Source organism: Quercus suber, unplaced genomic scaffold, assembly GCF_002906115.3.
Source record: "Quercus suber isolate HL8 unplaced genomic scaffold, Cork oak 2.0 scaffold_47, whole genome shotgun sequence".
NCBI classification, from domain to species: domain Eukaryota; kingdom Viridiplantae; phylum Streptophyta; class Magnoliopsida; order Fagales; family Fagaceae; genus Quercus; species Quercus suber.
In genome coordinates, this window is record NW_027069512.1 from 1,966,555 (window position 1) to 1,994,527 (window position 27,973).

General features: G+C 35.8%; 1 protein-coding gene and 1 long non-coding RNA gene across 2 annotated transcripts; both read right to left on the reverse strand.

The window, feature by feature from the left end:
- Positions 1–8,891: 8,891 nt before the first annotated feature.
- LOC136066796 (uncharacterized) lies at positions 8,892–9,499 on the reverse strand. The gene is made up of 3 exons (XR_010628280.1): positions 9,410–9,499; positions 9,178–9,313; positions 8,892–8,968 (listed from the first exon to the last, which is right to left on the reverse strand). It is a non-coding gene; the product is annotated as an uncharacterized LOC136066796 (long non-coding RNA).
- A 13-nt stretch (positions 9,500–9,512) lies between these two features.
- Positions 9,513–10,332, reverse strand: LOC136066799 (F-box protein At3g07870-like). Its single transcript, XM_065771682.1, has 2 exons — positions 9,577–10,332; positions 9,513–9,530 (listed from the first exon to the last, which is right to left on the reverse strand). Exons 1-2 carry the CDS (start codon positions 10,330–10,332, stop codon positions 9,513–9,515), a joined length of 774 nt encoding a protein of 257 aa, XP_065627754.1.
- Positions 10,333–27,973: the final 17,641 nt, after the last annotated feature.

Below are 27,973 nucleotides of genomic sequence, written 5' to 3' on the forward strand. Positions count from 1 at the left end.
TTAATAATATTTTAATGTCCATATCATCGTCATGTCAGCAAGCAAGACACTTCATTTGCCACACAAGACTTGACTTTTCTGCTAGTGGGTTAATAGTAGAAACCAAAACAGAAACGATTTTTTGATTTCAGGGATTGAGGTAGGTGCAAAATTAATTTAAGGACCAAAATAAGAATTGACTCAAAATGTAGAAATTAAAAATGTATTTTCATCAAAAAGAAAAGAAAAGGAAAAAAGAAAAGAAAAGGCAGAAGTCATTATGAATATTTCAAAGTACTCTTTAATTAATGCAAAACAATGAATTTTATTTTTGAAAGAGAGAATAATTTCGGAAACTTGTCATTAGGCAAAGACAAGTTAGTACACAATATTTTTAACATTAATTTAATGAAGTTTGGTCAAACATATATCAACGAGGAAATTTTGTTTCCCTTCCAGTTTAGGGTAGATTGTTATTCCATCTTTGCTACGCAAATTAGATATGGCTTTGTTGGTCCCTTATATAATAGACATAACAAATGGGTCTTCTTCTTCGAATCGGTTCATTGATTCCTCTCTTGAGGCTTTGAAAATTGATTGATCAAAGGCTTAGCGGTGACAACATATCGACATTAGCTTTGACACAGCCTGGGAGTGGTGCAATGATGGAGGATATTGAATTGAGCTTGAAATTGGCTAAATTATATTTTTTTCAATAATGTTACAAACCTTTTTTTTTTTAATAAACCTATAAAATAATTTTTATATAGTAACAAGTTGTAGAAAATATTATATTAACTGAAATAAGTTTTTGCCTCATCTATACTACTATTTAAGGAACTTTTCCTGCTTGGGATTCTCATTTTTTTTTGTTCAAAAATGTCTCTACCTCTATGTTTAAGTAAAGATAAAACTAAAAGACAATCCGGTAAAAATACAATTCTAACTCTCACGAAAATATTGCCTAAAAAATAGTCACTCTTTTGTTGATTTTTAAATTGTTTTATCTATTTATAAATTAGATTTTCAAAATAAAACTTATATATAAAAAATAAAGAAACAATTATTTTTTTTTGGGGTTATAGAATAGGACCACTAAACCCAAAAAAAGCCTCATTGCACGCAAGAAGTGCGTGTGATGAGGCTAGTATTTGTAATGCGTTAGAATTAAAAGCCATACTGAAAGTTCAAATAACGTATAAAACACCAATAAATGTTTAGATCCTCAAATACAAAATTATCAACACAAACTTATAATAAAACAGTATATGTGCGGAATATGAAATACAAGCTATATGCAAATTGGTAATACACTCTAAACCACAATTAATTACAAGCACAACAGCAATTAAAATGTAAGAAGAAAGGAAAGAGAGATGCAAACGCAGAGATAACACAGCGATGTGTTATTGAAGAAGAAAGCAAAGTACTCGGCAAAAAATCTCTTCGCCGCTTTCCAAGCAATCAATAATCCACTAGAAAATAAAATTAGGATACATGAATAATAGAAGACCTTCCAAGCTTAATCTACCTAGTACACTTAAGCCTTTTAAGCTTCTTGCTCCAACAGGGTTATGCTGAACTGTCTTTTCCAGTTTACCGGATTCCGCAATAAGCCCATTGCATCAATCAAATGAATGGTCCTCTCTGAACTGCTTCTTAAGCACCAAATATACCTCTCAAGGATATGTTAATGGAGATGGTGAGAGTAGAGGAATTTGGAGAATCAAATAATAAAGATAATGAACAAGTCAATCTTGTTTTTTTCTAGGGTTTCTTTCTCAAAATTCTCTTTGGAAGCTCTCTACATTTCGTGGGTATAAGGGTATTTATAATAGTGTGTATGAGGAATGTGAAAAGTTAGTTTTCATCAAACAGGGCATTCTGGTGACTCAACCTCGTGACTAGAACGAGTCGTGAGTTTGAGTCGCGAGTTAACTGCCTGGCTAGACTGGAAGTTTTGCCATGTAGTGCTCTAGCTGTTTTGACTCTTCAGCTCCTCTGCATGCTTCACACGTGTGCCATTTTGGCGACTTGCCAATCGCAAGCCAGTCACGAGATCTAGTTGCAAGACTCATTTAAATTGCACACATCTTGAGTTTTCTTCACACTTTCTCACACACTACCTTTAAATAAATTCCACCTAAATACAGGGTATCTAATTGCTAAATTACAAGCAAATTTAGTACGGAATAAAGCCAATACATGATTGAATAAATTTAACCTTACACATACCATCTGCGCCATCCTCAATTATTGAACTGCATACTCTTTCCAAGCTAGATTCTAGAGATTTGGTCAAATACAAAATAAAGGATTATCGACAGCTTTATTTTATGATCATGCTTTGAAACATCCTCTAGGGAAATGGGATGCCTTGAACTGCAAATCCCCTCCTCTATTTATATATAGATGGAGGAAATTAAGGCCTTGTAATGAGTTTTGAATGAGCATGGAACTCTCTAAATTAGCTATGATTTCAATTTCAAAAAATTATCAAAATTGAAATTGGAGGGAGATAGCTAGGGTTGGGTGATGCGTAAATTTTCGAGGTAGCTAATTGAAGTTCCTGTCAGCACTTGAAAAGAGCCTCAATCTGACTACCGATTGGAAGTTGGACCATGGGTCCGAATTTTCACAATTTTGGTGCCTTTTTGATGTGTATGAGCAAGCTATAAACCGATTTTGGACACAATGGTTCCACCTATTGAAAGGCAAGTGGCTTGAGGCTTTGATCGAGAGTTGGTCGTTTCCTACAGCTAGTAATAATGGTTTTTATTTATTAATTAATTATTCTAACCTTCTATTACATATTTGCCAATTATAGTTGTATGAAGATTGACTACATTTTATAATTACTAATTAAGCACAAATAGGATAAAACCAACAAAATTTAGTTGACCAAAGTGAAAGATTTGGAGCTTGAAGGTGGTTAACAATAGCGGAGAATCTATAACAGAAATGAGAGAGAGAGAGAGAGAGAGAGAGAGAATTTCTGAAATGACGAAATTTGATTATACAAGCTCAAAGAGCAATACATAAATCAGAGCTCTTATTTATAGAGCCTAAGAATACATAAAGTCTAGAACCTTCTAGAAACTCAATCCTAACTGTATTGTAACAACCCAATAACAACCTCTTGAATTCAAGGGAAGACTGTTATGATTAAAAACTATAACTCTCTCTCTTTCTATCTAATCTGCCTTGAGCTCTTGGATGAGCAGAGTGATTCTTGAAGCTGGAACTTTGAGGAAGACAAATCAAAACAGCATCGTTTGTATTAAATGAAAACATCACTGTTTCACTAAACCCATTTTCTGCTATTTCATTCATTAAGTCACATGGCACCGTTTTGATCCTAGAGTTAAGTTACCGTTAGAGAAAGTAGCCATTAGACTTCTTCTTTCTCAAATTTCAAACATTGATCTTCCTTCTTCTCAGTGTTCAAACAAAGCTCCACACTCTTCGTCTTCATCAATTTTGCACTTCCTCTAACATCCTCCCTCAAAACCATGGGGTCAATAGACACCATGATTTTGGACTTGAGAAAGACAAACTGAGAGGTAGATAAGCTCTTAGTGAAAATGTTAGTGAGTTGATCCCCAGTAGCAATATACTTAACCTGAAAATCCCTACGCAAAACTTTTTCACGAACAAAATGATAATCTACCTCCAAATGTTTGGTGCGTGCATGGAAAATAGGATTAGAAGCAATGGCGAAGGCAGAGTCGTTATCACACCAAAGCTTGGGAGCAAAAGAAAGGAAGATGCTAGGGTATTTTAAGACCTGATGAAGCCAACAAAGCTCTGCAGCAGTAGAAGATAAGGCATGGTACTCAGATTCAGTGGAGGATCTAGAAATAGTGTCTTGCTTCTTAGCACTCCAGGTAATAGGGTTGTACCCAAGGTAGGCAATAAAGCCAATAGTAGAGCACCTATCAAAAGGATTACCTGCCCAATCTAAGTCTTAAAAGGCAGAAAGAGAGATAGGACCAAGTTGGAGAAGAATACCAAAATTGAGAGTGCCATTGACGTATCTGAGGATGCCCTTAGCAGCAGTAAGATGAATGTCTATGGGGAAAGACATAAATTGACAAACTTGGTGCACAGCAAAACTTAAATCTAGTCTGGTGAAAGTCAAATAATGGAGAGAGCCAACTAAGCTTCGATATTCATGCTGATTAGAAAGAAAAGAGCCCTCATTGAGAATCAATATGAGATGAGGAGCATTAGGAGATTTGGTAGGTTTGGAAGAATGCATTTGAAGCTTGAGAAGCAAATCTTGAGCATATTTAGTCTGAGTAAGAAACAACCCCTTAGATGATCTAGTTATTTGAAGTCCAAGGAAGTAGTGAAGAGGACCCAAATCCTTGAGCTCAAAAGCCTCACTTAATTGAGCAATAAAAGAATCCAAGAACTTAGGATTGTTCCCAGTGATCACTATGTCATCTACATAGACCAAGAGATAAACAACAAGTTTGCCATGATGAAGAATGAATAAGGAAGAATCAGCAAGAGAAGCTTGAAACCCCATGTGCAAAAGCTGAGTGGAAAACCTTTCAAACCAGGCCCTAAGTACCTGTTTAAACCCATAGAGAGACTTCCAAAGTCTGCATACATAATTAGGACAAGAAATACCCTTGAGGCTGCACCATATAAACCTCTTCCCTTAAGAAACCATGAAGAAAAGCATTCCTAACATCCAACTGTCTCAAAGGCCAGTCAAACTGAACAGCAAGACAAAGGATGATCCTAACTGTGGGAGGTTTAACAACAAGGCTAAGGGTCTCTTCAAAATCCATACCATATTGTTGATGAAAGTCCTTGGCAACTAATCTAGCCTTATACATATTGATACTGCCATCACTGTTAAGTTTAAGCTTGAACACCCACTTGCAGCCAACTACATTTTGAGAAGGAGAAAGAGGAACTAAAGACCAAGTTCCTTGTCTTTGCAAGGCAGCAAATTCCTCAGCCATTGCAGCACACCACTGAGGATATTGGACTACAACCTTGTAAGAGGGAGGTTCAGTCAAGGTGTAATCAGGTTTTGAGCCTTTAGAAGAAGACTTGGAGGGCTGTGTAGGCTTGACCACTGACTGAGGCTCATCAGAACTAGCCTTAGCAACAAGTGCTTTAGGCTTAAAAATGCCAACTTTAGACCTTGTAACCATAGGATGTGTATTGGTATCAAAAGGAACCTGAAACAAAGAAGCCACCTGTGGAATAGAAGGGAAGACAGTAGGAATAGGGGTAGGAGTGGATAGGGACTGAGTAGGGTTAGGTACAGAGGCATTAGTGACAGGCACATAGGTATTAGTGAGAGGCATAGAGTCAGTAGGGATAGATACAGGGTCATTAGTGATAGGATTAGTGGTAGAAATATTAGGAGTAGGTGAAAAGCTAGGTTGAGGTGGGGTGGAAGAGTGAGATAGAGATTGATGAGAAGAGGTAGGTACATTGGTGTCTGACATAGGAAAAAGGAAAGTAGAGGTAGAGGACTGAGTAGACACAAAAGGTGTAGTGAAACCAGTGGGTAAAGACAATGAAGGAAGAAATTCATGTTCATCAAATAAAACATGTTTGGAAATGCATATCTGAGAGGTAATAGGATTCAAACATATGTAACCTTTGGTATAAGCAGGATATCCAAGAGAGATGCAAGAAGTTGTATGAGGTTGAAGTTTGTGAGAATTGTATGGTCTAAGTAAAGGGAAGCAAATGCAGCCAAAGGTCTTTAGATGGGAAATGTCAAGTTTGGTGAGAAACAACAACTCTCTAGGAGTCCGATTCTTAAGATTGGGGGTAGGAAGTTTGTTAATAATGTGAATTGCTGTGGAAATGGCATATGACTAGGATGAGGATGGTAGTTGAGAGTGTGATAACATAGTTAGGGCACACTCAACTAAGTGTCTATGTTTCCTCTTAGCTACCCTATTTTGCTAATGAGTTTGAGGACAGGTAAGATGTTGTATAATGCTATTGGAAGAACAAAATATTTTAAACACATTAGAAGTAAATTCACCACCTCTATCGGTTCTCAAAATTTTTATTTTGGAGTCAAGTTGATTTTCTATTGTAGCTTTAAAGTACTTAAAAACTTCAAAAACATCAGACTTGAATTGCAAAAGAAAAAGCTAGGTAAATTTGGAGTAATCATCAACAAATAGAACATAATACTAAAAATCATTAATAGAGGTAATGGGTGCTAGACCCCAAACATCAAAGTGAATCAATTCAAGTGGTTTAGAAGCTTTAAAATCAGATTTATCAAAAGTCAATTGATGCATTTTGCCATTGAGACAATGCTTACAATGAGTAATAGAATCACTAATAGGTAAATTACAAGATGCATCAACAGAAGATAGTGCTGTGGTAAGCACTTTATTACTGGGGTGCCCTAGCCTATGATGCCACAGCAACCACTTATTAACCCTATTTGCATGTAAAGCGGAAGGAAAATAAGAGAGTGGAGCTGATTGAGAAGATTGTTATATTGAAGTAGACTGGTAGACAGTTAGCTTAAGGAAGTTCTTTGAGTAAATTGGATAAACTCCATTTTCACTCAAGCCCCTGTAGAGGAGTCTCCTTGTAGGTATATCCTGAATTTTAAGTTCATTTGCATCAAAGTGACAAGAGCAATTATTGTGAAGACAGAACTTATGAACAGAAAGAAGATTCATAGCTATTCTAGGCACATGTAAGACATCTTTAAGTATGAAGTTGTGATATTTAGTGTGAAGGGAAGTATTACCTATGTGATCGATTGGTAGAGTCTGACCATTGCCCACAGTGACTTGTTCAGGTCCTTTGTATTGAGATTGAGTTGCAAGGTTGTTAAGATTGGCAGTAAGATGATCTGATGTGCCAGAGTCAGCAAGCCAAGGATCCTGATTATTGGTGATAGCTATATTTGTAGCACTAGCCATAGCAGCAAGTTTAGCTGGGGGATTCTTTCCCTGATAAGAAAAATTCATTCTATGGTAACAATCTACAGCAAGATGTCCAGATTTTCCACAGTTCTGGCACGTTGGATGTTCAGCCTTGAGAACATGAGAAGGTGTTTGATTTTGATAGGTTGGATTCTGATGGTTTTGAGGAGAAAAACCTTGAGGTGTTTGAGATATGAACTGCTGACCTCCATTAGAATTAAATCTACCTCCACCTCTTCCTCTATTGGAGCTATTTCTGCCCCTTCCTCTTCCAGAACCATGATTCTGAGATGGATTCTGAGAATTGCTATTTGGTTTGCTATTAGAGGCAAACATAGCCAAAGAGTGAGGAATTGAATCTGAGTGCTCCATAATTGCTTGTTCTTCACTTTGCAACATAATAGCTAGTTGTTCATAAATGATAGGATCACTCCTAGTGCGAATTGCAGAACAAAAGTGAGAAAATTCCCTAGGAAGTCCTTTGAGAACAATGCAAATCAATTCTTCATTATCAACAATCACTCCATCTGCAAGAAGTTTGTCATGAGCAACTTTAATCTTCTACAAAAAGCTATTTACAGAATCACTTCCTTTCTTGAGACTTTGAAGCTAAGTTTGAGATTCAGTATGTTGGCTCTTGATGTGGAGGTGAACCTCTGTTCAAGAGTGTTCCAGACCTCCCTTTAGCTTGTGATACCAACAACAAGTGAGAAAATTTGAGGAGTGAGAGTAGAATTGATCAAAGAGAGCAAGGCCTTATCTTTGATATTCCAAGCTTGAAAATCAGGATTCACAACTGAAGTTGGATTTCCTGTAGCATTAAGCACAAAAGGAGATGGTTTTGGAGTTGTACCATCAATGTGTTCAATCAAAGAGTATGCTTCCAGTATTGTGATCAGTTGGTGTTTCCATGGTATGTATAGTTAGTGTCATCTAACTTGATGGACATTAGGCTTGACATATTGGAGAGTAACAGTAATGGAGATGGAGATGGAGTTGTGTGAGTGGAAGATGATGGAATTGGAGTGGATTGAGAAAATTCTATAGGTGTAGTGAAGCCATGGACCTATGGCTCTGATACCATGAAAGATTTGGAGCTTGAAGGTGGTTAACAATGGCAGTGAGTCTATAACAGAAATGTGAGAGAGAGAGAGAGAGAGAGAGAATTTTTGAAATGAGGAAATTTGATTATACAAGCTCAAAGAGCAATACATAAAACAGAGCTCTTATTTTTAGAGGCTGAGAATACATAAAGTCTAGAACCTTCTAGAAACTCAATCCTAACTGTATTGTAACAACCCAATAACAACATCTTGAATTCAAGGGAAGACTGTTATGATTAAAAACTGTAACTCTCTCTCTTTATGTTTGAACTGCCTTGAGCTCTTGGAAGAACAGAGTGATTCTTGAAACTGGAACTCTGAGGAAGACAGATCAAAATGGCATCGTTTGTATTAACTGAAAACGTCACCGTTTCACTAAACCCGTTTTCTGCTATTTCATTCATTAAGTCACACGGCACCGTTTTGATCCTAGAGTTAAGTTACCGTTGGAGAAAGTAGCCATTAGACTTCTTCTTTCTCAGATTTCAAACATTGATCTTCTCTTTTCTCAGTGTTCAAACAAAGCTCCACACTCTTCGTCTTCATCAATTCTGCACTTCCTCTAACACAAGGTACTTACGTAGTCTCTTCATTAATGGTACGGTGTTGCCCTTGATCTCTTGTCTCGTCTTGATGTTGCCATATATCACATATTGTGCTGGGTGGCTGTAGTAATGGATCGGAGCATGAGTTTGATTCTGTACAAAGTTGATCACATGAAAACAAGGATGGACCACTCGATCAGCACCAATGAAAAATCTTTGTTTTAAATGACTTACGTACGTAACTTGCTTTGAATCAAGGATTAGGCTTCAGTTTTACTCCAGGCTTAGCACCTAGACTAGCCAGCCTGATGAACGCTGATTCTATTTTATTTGTCATTGAAATTATGGAGGAATATAATCCACTCGACTGATTTTTGTCTGCAAGAGATTGGATGGTCTTGATGAGCTCCTGGTAGAAAAGAAACTATATATATGTCAATTTGATGAACACGGGCTGTTGTCACTTACCATATACAGTATACATACAGCCTAATTAACTAAGAATGTGTTTTTCTTTTAATCATGTGGTGATTAAGTAATTAAAGAGCTTGAACAATTAATAATAGGAAAAAAAAAAAGTAATTAGATTATATATTATTCCAATTAGGCAGAAAGTACCTGTGAGCTTTCCCCAATCACAGCTTCCTTGAGCGAAACAAGGCTGGGTACGAAAGGATACATACTGTAGGACGTTGAAATACCACGAACCCCAAGTTGGTGCTCATTATATCCTCTAGCATTGTAGGCATAAAGACTGAAATCATGCAAAACATATACTAATTTAGAACCCTCGATTGCTTCCATTTTTGTTTTTAGACCATAGTTCAAAATCTGTACGGGTGCAAAATACCATTGCGTATCAGGGATAACAAACTCTTTAGTCCAAGATTTCTTGATGCCATAATCCTTCATAACCCAAATTTCAACAGAACAAGAAGTCAGCAGGTTCTCACTTAAGTAGAGGAAACCTCCTGATACTCCCAAATTCATTTTCTCGACTTGTGAAAACTCTTGAACTGGGGGTCCCGGGAATGGTTTAAGTTGCTCATTCTCAATGTCAAAATGACATATAAATGTGGAGTTGTTATAAGGCTGAACCAACCAGTGCAGAGCACCATTCAGCAATGCACAAGAATTTTTTTGATAATCTGGTTTAGCAAATGGAGATGGGAGATCTCCAATATTTCTCCAATTCTCTGTACCAAGTGTGTATACCTCAAGCTGAGAATGAGATGTATGATGATGTTGGTGCGTTGCCAAAGGCCTCCTCTCTTCATAAATTTCTTGAATCACCTTGTATCGCATAGTGGCTTGGCTGAAACCAAACCCACGTATTGTTCTTTTGAAACCGTCACTTTTGGGTTCTGGTTTTGGAAGGCTCATGTACTCTCCTGTAATTACATTTAGCACGTAATTAGTAACTGAATTTTTGGGACAATATGCGCTGATGCATAGCAAGCCATTGCACCAGGTTTCAAATTGCAGTGCTTCACCCAGATGGCTAATCTCTCGTGGCAGCTGCTTTAGTGGAACAAAAGAATCATGTTTGTCCCAGCCTTCAAGTGCAAGCACATACCATCTGCTAAAAAAGTTACCAGAGGCCCGTAAAATAAGGCTGACAGGTGCTCTTGCATGGTGCAACTTAGTGAAATACGGTTCGGAGATTATATTGAACCAGGTCTTACAAACACACTTACATTGAAGGATGGTCGTGATGGGAAGTCTGGAGAAAATATCCATAATTATTAATGGGGGGAGTTCTGACATTGCCATATTAGGACGAATATACAACTTGTGGACAAATTAAAATTTAGGACGACAACAATATAATAAAGCTAAAATTTGAAGTTGGCCGTAAGTTGGCAGATAATTTCATCAATTGAGCTAACATTCTTAGTTAATTTCTATTTTTCTAATGCTTCTTATAGGATGACCATTAGTCTAGGAACAAACCCCCTACAGAGGGGGGATGATTAACTTGGGTTTGTTCATTAAAAAAAAAAACACCAAATCGAATTTAGAGATCTGAGAAGAGTTCGGAGTTAGGGGTAACTAATGAAGAGATAAGAACAGATTTGAAGTTGTTGGATGCAATTGGCAAAGAAAGAGGGAATGACAAAGATATTAATTGAGTTGCAAAATTCACTTAAAGACCTTTTCCAAATGCCTAGACTTTTCTATTTATGGATGCAACATTGTGTGGTCTACCTTTCAACTAATTCTTGACATGTCTTGGCTAATTTTTCACTGACTATTTCTTAGCCAAAATTTCTTGAATATGCTAATTACAATTGGTTGCAAAATTTACTTTAAAATGATTGTTATAAAGAGAACAACAATCTTTTACACAAGTGCATGTAAGTGGTTTAATGCATGAGATGGTATATCATGGAATTACACACGTTGCAGGTCTCACAAGACCATCTCATTAAATATTTTTTGCAAATGCACAGCCTCAAAATTTACATTACATCATTTTAAACCATTTTTGTCTCTTTAGTATCCGTTTGGATCCACGTTTGCGTTTCTTTCCTTTTTTTTTTTTTTTTTTTTTTTTTTTTTCCCTAGTTGCATGTTTTGACTTTTCAGTAGTGAACAGTGCACCCGTGCACTATTTACAGATCCTACAAACTTCACTTTTTAGTAACTTTTTTATTATTAAAAATGAGTTCTACGGCGCTATTCATATATTTAAAAATTATTTTATTATATTGTTTTCAGTTTTCAGTTTCAGCAAAATAAGTTCTATTCAAACAAACCTTTAGTTAAATGGGCCCAAGCATTGGACTTGGACTTTGCCTCATGTCACTTTAGACTCTTAAATCTTTCTTCAAACATGGACCAAGCATTGGACTTAGGCCTTAAGCAACCAAAGTTCACATAAGAGCAACCAATGAGCCAGGCACAAGCATAAATGCAATATTTTGAATTATCAGGTGGACCATCTGGAAGGAGTAAACGAAGGTTGAAGGGCCCGAGGTTCCCCGCTACTTAGTACATAATCTACTCCCAAACACATGCGAGTGGTGCTATTTGGTAAAACAATATTGCTAGCCCCTTCATATACTTATTTTAGAGGGTTGAGGGTACATGTTCATGGGGTTGGTAGCTTCACTGAGGGTACACTTGTCTGAAGGAGACTATGATCCAATACTACTACTAATGGGGTTTATGGGCTACTTACAAAAAAATAATACAAGTAATAACATACACGTTGAAAGCCTAAATCATGCAAAGATAACAGTTATCAAAGCTATAAACAAACAAAGAGAACCTAGCCATTGTATTGTAATTTTGGAATTTAACTCTCAATTTCTGTAACAAAGTCTCCATTGTGAGAATTGCAACTCGATGGCGATCGGCAGTTGATGGCAGTGGCCAGCGACCAATGGTTGGCAACTGGAGACTAGGAATGTTAATTTTTTGGGGGGGGGGGGGGGGGGGAGAGAGAGAGAGAGAGTTTGGTTGATGAGTTTTGGGTGCAATAGAAAATAGTTTCCACTATAAGTGCAATTATTTTCGGTCAACTAAAAAACAATCGGTTACCAACATTTTCAGTTGCCCTAAATACCCACAAATGCAGAAAATATTTTCTGGAAAATAATTGTAGTCGAATTAAACATAGCTGCTTCAACTGTTGTTGGATAATAATTGATTTTTTAAAGGAATATATATATATATATATATATATATATACAAGTGAGTCTGTTTTTCCTAGCCACCAAAATCTTAGACTAACAAAAATTCAACCTAATTAAAACCCCTAAATTATTTAATAAATAAATATCCAAGGGCCTTGATTAAGTGAATTAGATATTATTAGTTGTAAAAGAAATGTTTTATAAAACCTAAACACAAAAATTTTAATTAGTAAGTTTGCATTTCAAAATGGAGGAAGAATTTTTTGGTTGCATTGAGTCTCAAAATCAATTATATGTAAAATCGGCTAGAGCGAGTCTTAATATATATATATATATATATAGGGCCTGCAAAGGCTTGAAATAATAATTACATATAATAACCTAAAAATAATTTGGAGAAGTAGACGCCCTATGGCCATATAACAAACTCCAAGCATTCAAAGAAAAAGAAAGAGGTCTTGTTTTTCCAAATAGAAATCGGAAAAGCCTTTCCTACCTGCAAATTTCTAACGCTGTGTAATAATAATAAACCGACTAGCACTAAGGTTCAAAATTTAAATGTCCTTTCTCCGAGTTCTTGAAGGAGAATAAGAATGAATTGGGTCTATATATTAACCAAACCCACAAAAAACTTATTGGTCATATACATATATGTTGTCTTTGGTTTCCAAATTACATTGTTACGGAGAGCAGAGAAATTAAACAATGGAAGACAAAGCCCCTCCTTCCCCTTCCTTCACCAACAAAGAGCTTGAGGTCAGTGAAATCCTGCTTCAACTTCCTTCGCTAATCTTGCAATCTAAGTTTAGCCGCTACACATTCAAAGCCACTTGGGGTTGCACCAAACCAAGGAATGCATCCCTTTCCGAGCCTGGCATTGACAAGACTTCACGAACGGAAAGTGAAACCCCAGTTTCTTGCTTGCCCATTAATGTAGCGGTAGCCCACAAGAAGCCAAAGAATTTGAAAAGGAAAAGAGATGAGTTGTTTGAGATTATCAACCAGTTCAGTAAACGTATAGAGTCGTTTAAGAAGGAGATAGCCAATGTGAAGAGTCATAATGAGAAGTTGAAGTCTTTCAATTCCAAGTTGAAAGAAAGAAAACAAGAATTGATGAGTTCTTGCATGGGTCCACTTGGTATCCCTGATCTCAATGTCCCTCTTGATCATGTGAAGTCTTTCCAGTCCCAGGCGTTTGATCTCAATGACACTCTTGATGAGGATTGTGAAATTGTGGAGTCTGCCGTGGGGTTTGATCTCAATGAAGCTCTTAATGATGACGATTGTGTAATTGTAGAGCCTGCCCAAGTTGTTGATCTTGAGGGCTGACCAATGCAAAAGCTGCTGAAGCAAGAAAGAGAAGGATGAGGATCGATCTATGGGGTCAACAATTCTTTGCTGAATTTCTTCCGGACCACGCTAACCGAAACCCGTCTATATATATGGATGATTTTGTTCCTTTGTGTTTAGTTTAGTTTAGTTTTTCCCTCTTTCCAATATGTCTATTTCTTTAATCACCTTTTATTGGAATATAGGCATCTAAATTTTGAAAAAAAAAAAAAAGAATTTGAAGTTTGTCCAATTTATGTAATTGGAATTTGAAGTTCTTGATCTATGAACTGTGATGTTGTACTTCCATTTTTTATTTTTGTGTGGAACATGATGAATCTTACTCATTACAAATTTCTGAACACTTAAAACTAATTAAGCACTATTCAGTGACCGACAAGAGAGCACAGTAGATACTAGATAGGCTGCTTTAGTCATTTTGCAAATTCTGTTCCAATAAGAGCTTGTACGTGCCATAATCCCAAACTGATTATACACTTAACAAGAATTTATTATAAGTAAATGGAAGAAACTCAGATCTATAAATGTGAAAATGAGGACATAAAATTAAATACATTCACCTGCCTTTGGAAATAAGTTAAAAATAGATGGGAATCTTTAGACCGTGATCCCTAGTCCCCACCCACGGTTACAACCGTAATACTAAAAGCCTTCTAATTTAAAACGAAAATGATTAAAAATGGTCCTCATAAAATAAAATTAAGACTTCCCCACTAGCGTCTAGAAAAATTTTTATATAATATTTTTACAAAATGTTGATGTCATAAATTTTTATTAATTTTCATCTGGGCACGGTATTAACATCACTTTTAATTTTACTTACCAATAATTACTTATCATGTTAGCCATTTATAAAAAAAAAATTGTTGTTCTAACATTTTCTATCTAAAATTATAATAGGTTTGTAATAGTCCATAAACCGCACGTTTACTTGTTTAAAATTTTTATGACCAACTCTTTAGTCAAAGACTCCTAATTTTTCATCACTATTATGTGAATGTAATTTGAGTGAGGAAAATCAAAAGTAATTAGACTGCCTTGGCAGAGTCGGAAAACATGCCATAATCCAAAAGTATTAATTATACACTTAACAAGCTATAACCACAAAATAGGGTATGAAGAATTAAGCTTACATGAAAAAATAAGGCAGATATGAGATTCAAGTTCAACACAACACAAGGGGGGAAAATGAGCTTTTGCCCTTTTAAAAAAAAAAAAAAAAAATTCAACATTTTGCTCAATTTCTCAAACTAATTAGGAAAATGCCATTGTTTTGAAATTCGATTTTCTAAAAATCGAGTTTCAATTAAAACTCGATTTGGACAATCGAGTTTCAATTTAAACTCGATTTTTGGACAATCGAGGTATAACAAACTGAAAATTAAAAAAAAATATATATATATATATATATATTTTTTTTTCTAGAACTCGAGCTCCATGAGAGTTCCATACAAGTTTTTTTTTTTAGTTTGATTGCCCCATACCTATAGTTGCATTCAAGGAGCCCTACTGTAGCGTTTTAAATGGAACTCGAGCTCCATGAACTCAAGTTCCATACAAGTTTTATTTTATTTTATTTTATTTTTTAAGTTTGATCGCCCCATACCTATAGCTGCGTTCAAGGAGCCCTATAGTAGTGTTTTAAATGGAACTTGAGTTCCATGCAATTTTATTTTTTATTTTTAGTTTGATCGCCCTATACCTATAGTTGCGTTTAAGGAGTCCTATAGTGGCATTTTAAATGGAACTTGAGCTCCATGAACTCGAGTTCCATACAAGTTTTTTTTTTTTTTTAAGTTTGATCGCCCTATATCTATAACTGCATTCAATGAGCCATATAGTAGTGTTTTAAATAGAATTCGAGCTCCATGAACTCGAGTTCTATGCAATTTTATTTTTTAAGTTTGATCGCCCCATACTTATAGTTGCGTCCAAGGAGCCCTATAGTGGCATTTTAAATGTAACTTGAGCTCCATGAACTTGAGTTCTATGCAATTTTTATTTATTTTTTTAAAATTTTTAATTTTTAATTTTTTTTTTTTTTAAGTTTGATCGCCTCATACTCGATTTTCTACAAATCAAGTTTTATATTAAAACTCGAAGTTGAGAAAATCAAGTTTTAGAACAGGAGTATTTCTCTTATTAGTTTGAAAAATAGACAAAATGCTGAATTTTTTGCACGAAAAGAGCAAAAGCCAATTTTCTCCCCCACAAGGGCTCCTATCTTTGCTTTAGGACTGCATGCTACAGTGCTTGGCTGTCTGTACAACTGTCAGGTTTATGAACTTTGTACAATTTTTCTTACCTTTAATATACTAATATAATTTCGGTGAACAAAAAAGAAGGGACGTCAATTAAGCTTACCCTGCACTTAATCCTACTTCCGTAAGTACCGTACCAATCACCTTCCTTTTTTTTTTGCTGAATTACCAATCCCCTTCCTTAGTCATCATCCAAATAAATCATTCATCCTAGTAAATTAAAAAATGGGCATTTCATTACATGCTAATTAAAAAAACTACTTATCTAGACTAAAGTTGTGTTTAGGATAGCTTATATTGAACAGCTCATTTTATTATTTAGTTTATTTTTGTTACTATTTATAAGTCTCATTACACTTTTAATACTATTCATAGATTATATTATACTATTTCAACTAAATAAGTCGTTTCCAAACGGATCCTAACATCACCATTAGCCTAGCTTTTAAGTGTTTTGCTCCAAGAGTCCAAGGTTTGCAATCACTGTGTCAACTAAAGCCATGCTAAAACATCTACTGATTGCATGCAAAGAAAAACTCATTGATGTGATATGCATTAAAATAAGGAACATGATATCATATCTAACCTAGCCATACCATGCAGAGCAGATAATGAATATTTAGGAGAGTTCAATCGTCAATAAGAGCGTCATCCAACTAGTAATTAGATGGTCAAATAAAATTCAGATCAAGGTTCAAACTATTCAAACTATTCAAGCTTTATCTGCTGCAAGGATGAAGTAACGATGGTAATGCAATATTTGATCAAGAGTATACCTTCAACATTTAATTAATTACTAACCTATGTCTAGCGTGATCTATGATATATTTTGAAACATTTTGTAAAATATTATCTTATTGCCTATGTATAATACTTATTATATGTTATAATAGTTGGGAATCAACTTCAATTACATTACATATCACCAGAAAAATAGCACATACAAATTAATTCATATAACTAAAAAATATGAATCTTCTTCTTTGGGTGAATTAACAAATGTTTAATTATTTCCATTAATTTAAATATATAATTATTTTTATGTTCTGATTGCGTGTTGTTAAATTTTCTTTTATGTTTTGCTAGACTTAATTTCAATTGTTACTAAAGCAAGCCCATTTGCGAAAGGATGTGAAATTCAAAATCAATTATTTCTTATAAAAATCTTAGAAAATAATCATAAATATTTATTTGACATGAATAATTAGTGAACCACTTATAAATTATAAATTCATGACAATAAATACATTTATCCTATTAATACTCTTTTGGCTTAAATACAAAACCAACCCTCTAAGTTTCTTCAGATTTCATTTCAATCTTTAACTTTGCTTTTGTTCATTTCAATCTTCTAAGTTTCAGATTTATTCAATTAAGGTCTTTTTGTCAACTTTTGTTAAAATGTTTTGAAAAAAAAATCTGGAAATTATTTTTCAATCATTAATTGAATTTTTTTAATTAAAAAAAATTGAAGAAAAATTTTAAAAAATTGAAAAATTAATCACAACATATAGCGAAAATTGATGGAAAAGTTGTAATTGAATAAACTTAGAAGTTAGAGGACTGAAATGAACGAAAGCAAAACTAGAGGACTAAAATGAAATCTGAAGAAATTTAAAAGGTTAATTTTACATTTTAGCCTACTCTTTTTATTACATAACACAAACCCAAACTACTATAGTGTTGGTATATAATTAATATTACATATTATTAAAAAGAAGGAGAGATAAATTGTTTAATAGAATTAAAATTGTGTCGGGCAAAAATAAGTTAAACTTGCTTTTTTCCTCACACAATTAATTTGTAGAGGTAGGATGCCAATCAATCTTTGATACCCTTATTTAGGTGGACTGAACTAAACTAGAAATGAAAGGATTAACGTTAAGTATAAGTATGAGACACGAGAATTGGTTAAAGATAACCTCGGATTGCTTATATTATGTTCCTCGAGTTTGGTCCGAGATACAAATTACACTTGTTCTAGGATTACAATGATGATTCTCTCTCTTTCTCTCTCTTTTCTCAGATGTTTCCTTTCCTTTTCATAGAGGCCTCTCTACCTTATATAGTCTCTCAGGTTGTATCTTGGCCTTCCACTTGGAGGGTTAAGGTTCATTCCCCTTAATACTTGTCCCATCAAGGCTTCATTAGAAGGTTTCTACACTAGGCTATGAGCTGTGATGACACTGTTGAAGGGTCATTTTCTCATTAATGTGGCCAGCTAAGTGGGTTTAGAGCATTGAATGCAGATGTGATGGGTGCTTTATCTACATTCTCCCCTTTCTTATCTGACGACAAATCTTCCTTCTCTTTCTCGGTTTGTGCTCGATGGTCTTCAGAACTGATCCTTGGCCCCTTCAAGGACACGTTAGCATCCTCGGGGTCTTCGAGTGTTGTAGTCTCCTTGTGCTTGTGATGTGTTGTTTATATTTTTCTCGAGAACTTGCTATTAGTGCTTTCTGAGGTCTGTTCTTCTTACATTAGACTTCTCTCACTTGCTCCTGTTGTCAGATTCTCATCCTCCCACAAAAAATATGAACATATTGCTTTTAAGAATTAGCAAATAGTTAATTATTTCAATGAATTTCAGTACAAAATTATTTTTTATATGCTCCCTTGATTAAATCATTTTTGCCTTAAGATTAGAGGTGTGCAGCCAATCCGCTAATCTACCAAAACTGATGCAATTCAACCCAATTTGTTGAGTTGAGTCAATTTTCATGGGTTTGTGGGTCGGGCTAGATTGTCAAAAAAGATTTTGACTATGGGCCAGGTTGGGTGCAGGTCAACAAATTAACAAATTCGCCTAACCCAACCCGACTCACCTATATTTAATATATATTATATAATTTTATTATTTACTTTTTTATTTATCAACTGAGTTGGGATATAGAATAATAAAACTAGATCATATTTATTTTGTTTCTCAACTGAGTTGAGATAGAACTATTTGATATGTTACTAACTAAATGAAATGTCATTTTATTTGATAATTTGTGTATGATGGTGCTATTACTTTGAATTTTTAGATGGCAGGGGCAACAAATAAAACTATTTGATTTAATTATTTGTGTTGGTTTGAACTTTGAAGCACTAATAAAATAGTTTTGTTTTGGTTTGGTGCTATGATCAAGTTTATTAAGTTATAAATTTGCTCTTATTTGTGTTCATACTATTCTAATGCTCAATTAAATAAAAAATAAAAAATTGTCCAACCTGATCCAAGTGTATTGGTTGGTTGGGTTGGGTTGGACCATTATGATGGGTTGGATATTTTTAATCCAACCATTGTGGGTCAGATTAAAGAAACCCCTTAACTCGACCCATGTACACCTCTTCTTATATGATGGTTTAAATATTGCCCAAGCTACTAAACATGACAAATAATTGAATAATTTTTTTTCTTTGTTATGATAAATATTCCAAATTCATTGTCTCTAATATAAATAATTAGTGCACAATTGCCCCAATAATACATTGTCCATACTGCATTATGTCTAACCTCATTTTATTTGCAAAAATATTGCATTATGTCCATTCTGCATTATGTACAAAAATACAAATTTAATTTCAACAATTTTAACAATCTTTGTTTTTACATTGGGATCATAGGAATATAAAAAATAATTTAATTTGTCCCAATGCCCTTTGTTGTCCAATATTTGACCGAGTTGACAGATGGTCAACTAAACTTTTTTTTTTTTTTGAATACAAGATAGAATTTTACTCTAGCCTAGTCTAAGTATATATGTGTGTGAAGTTCCCACCTGAAAACTTGAACCTCGGCCCTTACCCTCCACACCCCACAAGCACTTATACTTGTGGAGTAACCATCGCACCAAGGGTGTATAGTAATATGGTCAACTTAACTTAAAATTTCACCCGACTACAAAATTTCATTATTAAACATCAAAATCAATATTTCCAAATACTTTTTGTATGTTTGACAAAGGTCAACCATAGTTTGACCTCAATTTGACCAAAAATTCGTGGGTCCAAATTGGATTTCAAACTAGCAAGAAATCGTGGAAATAGTGAAAAATGTGTAAATACTTAGCCAATAAGCTTGATTATGATTTTCAATGGTGGAGTTGCAACACCCTGGGTACTTGGAATTTGAGGGCTTAGGGTTGAATCCAGCTCAGGGTCCTCAATGGGAAGACTTGAATTGTTTTTCTCTCTTGTCCAACTTGGATAGGGAGGGGGACCCTTGGTCTGAGGAGGAAGTGGAGGATGTTTTTACTAGACATGGCAAAACAGGTTAGAATTTTCTAACCCAACCCAACCTGACCCGAAAAATACTTTACCCGAACTCGATTTTTTTGACTCGAAGCAAAAAGGGTTAACTTGTGACCTGACTCATGTTTTTTGCGAGTCAACCCGACCCGACCCGACCCGAACACGAACTATTTTTTTTAAACTTTTTTTTGGGTAAAAAAAGAGAGAATAAAATTAAGACAATATTGGTTTAATTGTTTATTGTGAGCTTTAAGGAAAAAATTGATATATTTACATAATTGCATGCAAATTAATTGAAAGATAAGTGCATGTGGTTGAGCATTCTATAGTGAGTAAAGATTTTTAGATATCAAATAGCAAAGTACATGCCAAGATAATCTGTAGTGTTAAAAATATAGATTTAAAATTGTAGACATGTGTGAGAAACATTCACAAGTGTGAAAATAGTGAAGCTAAAGTATCAAATTAGCATAAATTATGAATGCTTAGACCTATTTTTTACAATTTATGTCCAAAATAAATTATGATATCTCCTAGAATATGTGTTGCTTAACAATGATATGATATTCATAAAAAATACCATATATAAATAAGTAAGCAATCAAACTTTAATGTATATCTCAAATTGAAATAGAGTGTTAACCACAATTGATAATAGATTATAAAATTAATTTTCAGGATTGTAAATTTCTTATATGTTTTTATTCTTTATCAAATGAGTTATCCAATAAGTCATTTGTGATTTTGTTTTATGTTTTGGAATGTTGATATTGTGTAGAAATAAAACTTGTGTATTTGTTTTACTTATCTTTGTGTTATTTTGTTTTAGATAGTAATGTTAGGATTTGTATAATTTTAAAATTATTGAATAAGTATTAATAAGTTTAACTGAGTTCATTCTTGAATGTTGATATTGTGTAGAAATAAAACTTGTGTATTTGTTTTACTTATCTTTGTGTTATTTTGTTTTAGATAGCAATGTTAGGATTTGTATAATTTTAAAATTATTGAATAAGTATTAATAAGTTTAACTGAGTTCATTCTTGATATAAGCTGTGAATTCAAAATAATACATTTTACATCAAGTAATTTGTTGCATAACTTTCCAAATGGCAAATACATGTTGTTTTCTTTATAAAAATAAATAAATAAATTCATGTGAAAATTACGGGTAAAGCCGACCCGACCCGACCCGACTCACAACTCGATTGACCTGAACCTGTTTTTGACTTGTTTAAAATGACCCGTTTTTGACCCGTGACCTGCTTGACACGTAACACGATTGACCCGAACTTGACTTGACCCGCCCATTTTGCCATGTCTAGTTTTTACGGAGTCCCATCTCGAGGTGAACGACGGTGGTGCTTCCTAAACAGGTATGATGTTTTCGGGTGTTAGGCTTGTAGATGGGTTGCAAAATGGAGGGGTCGGAGCTTCTACTTCTTCCATAGGAGCAAATGGGAGCGGAATCTAATGTTTCTGGTAATGGGGAGCAAGAGAGTGGTCATTTGGAGTGTGTACCATTGTCTTGGTGGGATCCTAAGGCAGTGAAGGATAAGGTGTTGACCAGGGTTGATGAAGTGGGTGAACAGTCTAAGTGGGTGTCCATAATGATGAGAAGTTTTTGCAAAAATGGTGGGTTTTCCTATTGTATGACATGGAGTTCAGTGTGTGGCTTTATTTTGTCTATTGGAACAAGAATGTCTTGAGGTTGTAAACGAGAGGTGTGTTCGAAGACCTATTAAACTTGGTAAAAAAGGTCTTAGAGAACTTCAGGGTCTAGTATCCACAATAAATTACGATGGGTCCTCTTCTCGTTATAGAGGTTCATCGAACTATTTTGGGGCTATTGGCTGTTATAAATGACTTTAAGATTCCTTTCTTGGAATGTTAGGGGTTTGAATAATCCCGTAATAGGGAGGTTTGTAAGAATCTCCTTAAGGAATGAAGGTGTGATATAGTCTGCCTCCAGGGAAATAAGCTTTCTTCGGTAAATTCTGCTGTCTTGTGTAGCTTATTGGGTAGTCCTTTCACTGATTGGGCTATCCTGGATGCGGTTCAAACATCTGGGGGGGTTTTGTTGCTTTGGGATAAGTGGGTGGTTCTAAAAATTGATGTGTCGGTTGGTCAATTCTCTGTTAGTGTTCTCCTTAGGGGTATTTTGGATGGTTTTGAATGGGTTTGTACTAGCGCTTATGGTCCAAACCCAAACCTATATAGGGTTGCTTCGTGGGAGGAGTTTTCAAAGGTGTGTACTCAATGGAACAAGTCTTAGTTTTTATTTGGTGATTTTAACGTTATTAGATATCCTTGTGAGAGGCTTCGTTGTGACTCTTTCAGCCCAGCTATGTTTGCTTTTTCGGATTTCATAGAAAATAATTTCCTAGTGGATCTACCATTAGATAGGGCTTCTTTCACTTGGTTTAGGGACTCCGAAATGAAGTCTATGTCCCGCATTGACAAGACTTTGGTCTCTGTAGATTGGGAGGACCATTTTGGAAACGTGTCCCAGAGGGTGCTTCCTTGTGTTATTTATGATCATTGTCCGCTTTTGGTGGAAACTGATGGTGTGGGTAGGGGGCACTGTGCTTTTAGGTTTGAGAACATGTGGTTGAAGGTTGAGGGTTTTGTAGAGAAGGTTCAATAGTGGTGGAATAGTTATTGTTTTACGGGTTCTCCAAGCTTTGTATTGGCTCATAAATTAAAGGCTCTTAAAGAAGACCTAAAGAAGTGGAATAAGGAGGAATTTGGTGATTTGGCTTTTAAGAAGAAGAGTTTGTTGTCTAAATTATTGGGCTTGGATGCCAAGGAAGATATTCTGGGCCTTTTGAATAAGGAACAAGCTCACCAAACTTAGGTTAAAGGTGAGATTGAAGTTTTAGCTTCCTTGGAAGAGACTTTTTGGAGACAAAAGTCCCATGCTCTATATGTGAAGGAGTGAGATAACAATACACGCTTCTTTCATAGATTAGTAAATTCTCATAGAAGAGTGAATCATATTAGCAGCATTGAGGTTGATGGTGTATTATATGAGGGTGAATCTACTGTATGTTTTCAGGTGGTCCAATTTTATTAGGAACTTTACACAGAGACAGGCACATGGCGTCCAACTGTGGATGGGTTGGATATTGCTTGTATTGGGGAGGATGATAAGTTGTCCCTTGAGAGGGATTTCTCGAAAGAAGAAGTCACCCAAGTTCTAGCAGAGATGAAGGGGGATAAAGCCCCTGGTCTTGATGGGTTCACCATGGCATTTTTTCATAAATGTTGGAGGGTTGTGAAGGCTGATGTTATGGCTGTATTCAAGCATTTTCACAGGTATTCAGCTGTTTAAAGGTCTCTAAATGCTTTTTTTCTCTCTTTAATTCCTAAGAAATCTAATACTGTCAATATTAAGGATTTCTGGCCTATTAGCTTGGCGGGCAGTGTTTACAAGTTGTTGTCTAAGGTGTTGGTGAATAGGTTGAGAGTGGTGTTAGATAGTCTGATCTCGGAGACTCAAAATTCCTTTGTTGGTAGGAGACAAATTTTGGACTTAGTGTTAATTGCGAATGAGTGCCTTGACAGTAGATTGAAGTGTCATTCCCTAGGTGTAGTTTGTAAGTTGGATATGGCAAAAGCCTACAATCATGTTAATTGGGATGCCTTACTTTATTTGTTGAATAGGATGGGCTTTGGATTGAAGTGGAGGGAGTGGATTAAGGCTTGCATTTCTACTATTTGCTTCTCAATTCTTGTGAATGGATCCCTGGCGGGCATTTTTGGAAGTTCTTATGGGTTGAGACAAGGTGATCCTTTATCCCCTCTTCTTTTCCTTTTGATTATGGAAGTTTTATCACGAATTCTGAAGAAAACTAAGGATAGTGGTCTGCTTCGTGGTTTTCATGTGGGACTAGTTAACTCTATCGGGGTACGCATATCACATTTGTTGTTTGCAAACAATACTATTTTGTTTTGTGATGCTTATAGAGATCAGTTGTTGTCCATTAGACTGGCTTTGTCTTGGTTCTAAGTTTTTACTTGTTTGAAGGTAAATGTGGGGAAGAGTGAGATTGTCCCAGTAGGGGAGGTTGGAAATATAGGTGCTTTGGCTAACATTCTTCATTGTAGGGTGGGTAGCCTGCCTATGAAATATTTGGGAATGCCTTTGGGCACCCCGTACAAGACTGCATCCATTTAGAATCCTATTTTGGAGAAGATGGAGAAGACGCTGTCTAGTTGGAAGCGTCTATATTTGTCTAAGGGTGTTAGACTTACACCCTTGAAGAGTACCCTCTCTAGTCTTCCTACATACTACCTATCCTTATTTACCATCCCCGTAGCTATGGTTAACAGATTGAAGCGTATTTAGAGGAACTTTTTGTGGGGGTCTTCCGAGGAGTGTTATAAACATCTTTGGTGGCTTGGGAGAAGGTGTGTTCACCTCTAAAGATGGGTAGTTTAGGGGCTAGGAAGTTAGTTCACTTCAACCAAGCCATTTTAGGGAAATGGTTATGGAGGTTTGGCCAAGAAGGAACTCATCTTTGGCGGAGGGTTATTGCCACCAAATATGGAGAGGGTCAAGGGGGTGGAATACTAAAGAATGTAGAAGGGCCCACGGGTGTGGTCTTTGGTATGGTATTAATAACGATTGGGAGAGGTTCTCCAAACATTTGGCTCTTGTGGTGGGTGATGGCTCCTGCATTCTTTTTTGGCATGATAGGTGGGTTGGGGATACCTCACTTAAAATGCTTTATCCTTAGTTATATGCATGCTCAAATGACAAGGAAGTCCACATTTCTGATTTTTTGGGTCATTAGAAGGATGGGAGTAATAGATTTTGGAACTTGAGCTTTTATAGGAATTTTCATGAGAGGGAATTAGAAGCTGTTAAATCTTTCCTAGATTTCATTCAGTCTCAGATTCCAAGAGACATTGGGTGTGATAGTCCCCATTGGTGTCTTAATGGGAATGGTAAGTTCGATATTTGATCTTTTTATAATAAGATCAAGGGTACATCTCTCTCTAGCTTCCCTTGGAAGGGGATTTGGAAAGTCAAGGTTCCTAAAAGGGTGGCTTTCTTCTTGTGGACTGTAGCTCATGTTCGGATTCTTACCTTGGATAATTTGATGCTCCGGGGCCTCCCTTTGGCTAATAGGTGCTGGTTGTATGTGCTGCTGTTCTACGGAATTTATGGACCATCTTCTCATTCACTGTCCTGTAACTTATTCTTTGTGGGTGCAAATGTTACAAGTTTTTGGGATTCAATGGGTCATGCTAGGTTTAGTGGAGAGTTTAGTGTTTTGTTGGAGTAATTGGTTGGGGAAATTTTCTTCGAACATATGTAATATGGTTCTTGGCTGTTTGATGTGGGTTGTTTGGATGGAAAGAAACTGGCGCTCTTTTGAGGCTATAGAGAAATCGCTTGATCAGTTACAAGATCTCAGCCAAAGTACTCTTTTTGAATGGGCTAGGTGCTAGGGTTCTTCAAACTATTCCTCTACTCTGGAGTTTCTTACTTCCCTTAAAAGTGCCCCCTAAGTTGCTTTTCTTATTTCTGTTGTCTTTGTTTTCTGCTTTTTGTGTTCACCATCTTGAACACCTTGTATTTGTGGTTTTCTTTTTTTTTCTTCACGATTAATATAATTCTTATTACTAATAAAAAAAAATTATGATTTTCAATATAATCAAATGACCAACGGTTTTGCCAAGTGAGGAGTGAATGGAAATTTAAATTGATAAATTTCCGTTTGGCACGTTTGTATTACAAAATTTATACTCTAAAGAAAAATAATTTACAAAAAATATTAAAAAATAAGAAACTTTTGAATAACAAATTAATTTTGACACCACTTTCTAAGCATTTTCTATCTCAAATAAATTTAAAATTAGAACCAAAAAGTGGATGACTTAGTTTAGTTTAGAAAACAGATATCATAGGCATTAATTTCAACGCATCCGTTTGAACCAAACGGAGGACCGAAAGGGCGAAAAATAAACTCTCGAAGATAAGAAAAATCATGCAGAAACCTATATAAATTGTAAATTCGAGGACCTCTTTCGCGCTTGGATTTTCCATCACCCACGAAAATTGGATCCAAAGAGTTGGTACTTTATTCAAGTAGAGATGATTATCTACATTCTTGAGAAAACATTATCTCAATATTACATCTGAATCATACTGTTAGAAATACTGAATGCAATAGTATTGTATTTCTTAGTGAAATAGTATAAATGAGTGTTTTTATATAAGAGGCATATGAGTGCAGTACAAGTAAGAGTGTAGTACAAGAATGTGTTCTATACAAGTAATCTAGTTAGGCCTAAAGCCTGCAACACTATACACGTTAACAGCCCCCCTTAAACTCAAGGTGGATGCGAGACTAACTTGAGGTTGTCAACTAAAGTACAAAGGCGTCCCTTAGGATGTGACTTGGTGAAGATATCTGCAAGTTGATCTTTAGAGGAGACTGAGATCACTTTAAGAGCACCATGGACAAGATGATAACGGATAAAATGACAATCGATCTTGATGTGTTTAGTCTGTTCATGGAAGATATCATTGTGAGCAATATGAATGGCACTCTGGTTGTCACAATAAAGAGGAGTAGCAGAGGATGTAGACACACCTATGTCTTTGAGAAGCTTTCGTAACCAAAGGAGCTCAGATGTGGTATTAGCAAGGGCACGATATTTTGCTTCAGTATTGGAGCAGGCCACATAAGTTTGTTTCTTACTTCGCCAAGAAATCAGAGAAGAACCAAGAAGAATGCAATAACCAGTGGTGGACCTGCGATCAGTGGGATCTTCTGCCTAATCAGCATCAGAAAATGCACAGAGAATAAGAGGAGACTGAGCAGAGTAGAAAAGATCATGGAAGAGAGTGCCCTTTAGGTATCGAAGAATGCACAGAACAGCAGCATAGTGAGTCGACCGTGGAGTAGACAGGTACTGGCTCACCTGGTGAATAGCATAGGAAATGCCTAGACGAGTAACAGTGAGATAAATTAGGCTGCCAACCAAGCGTCTGTAAAGAGAGGGATTAGACAATGGCTTCCCTCCTGAGGGTGTCAGATGCGCATTAAGCTCAACTGGAGTGTCAATAGTCTTGCTATCAGTGAGTCCAGCTCGAGACAAAAGTTCAGAGGCATACTTAGCTTGAGTAATATAAAGTCCATCTGTAGAATGAGTGATTTCAAGACCCAAGAAGTAGCTGAGATGTCTAAGATCTTTCATCTCAAACTACAGACTGAGAAAATCCTTGAGTTCTTAAATGCCACTGAGGTCATCACTAGTTATGATCATATCATCCACATACAGGAGAAGTAAAATAGTGTCTTTGTCAATACGACGAAGAAATAAGGCAGAATCATAATGGCTGACCATGTAACTCAAGCGAGAGATGGTAGGGTTGAATTTGGCAAACCAAGCTTGTGGAGCTTGGTTAAGGCTATAAAGTGCACGTCGAAGGTGACAAACCTTATTTGAGTCAATAGAGAGACCAGAAAGAGGTTATATATACACTTCTTCACTTAAATCCCCATCAAGGAATTCATTTTTGACATCCATTTGAAAAAGGTCCCATTTATTGGCAGTAGCAATAGTTAAGAGAGCACAAACAGATGAGATATGAGCAAATGGAGCAAAGGTCTCTTCATAATCAATCCCATACTCCTGTGTAAAACCTTTTGCAACAAGACAAGATTTGTAGCGCTCAATGGATCCATCAGAGTGAGTTTTAATCTTGTAGATCCACTTACAACCAACCACAGATTTCCTAGGGGGGAGTGTCACCAAATCCCAAGTATGGTTTTTAGATAATGCATTTTATTCCTCTTCTCTCTCAGCTTTATCTGGTATGTCTCCTTCCTCTTGGCTTATGGATTCTGCTTGTTGCAATCACATGACACCTCACTCATTCTTATTTTCTGAACTCAAACCTGC

What these genes read in the sequence shown, in the direction of transcription:
- LOC136066799 (XM_065771682.1), bottom strand. Translation starts at nt 10,332, where the DNA reads ATGGCAATGTCAGAACTCCCCCCATTAATAATTATGGATATTTTCTCC.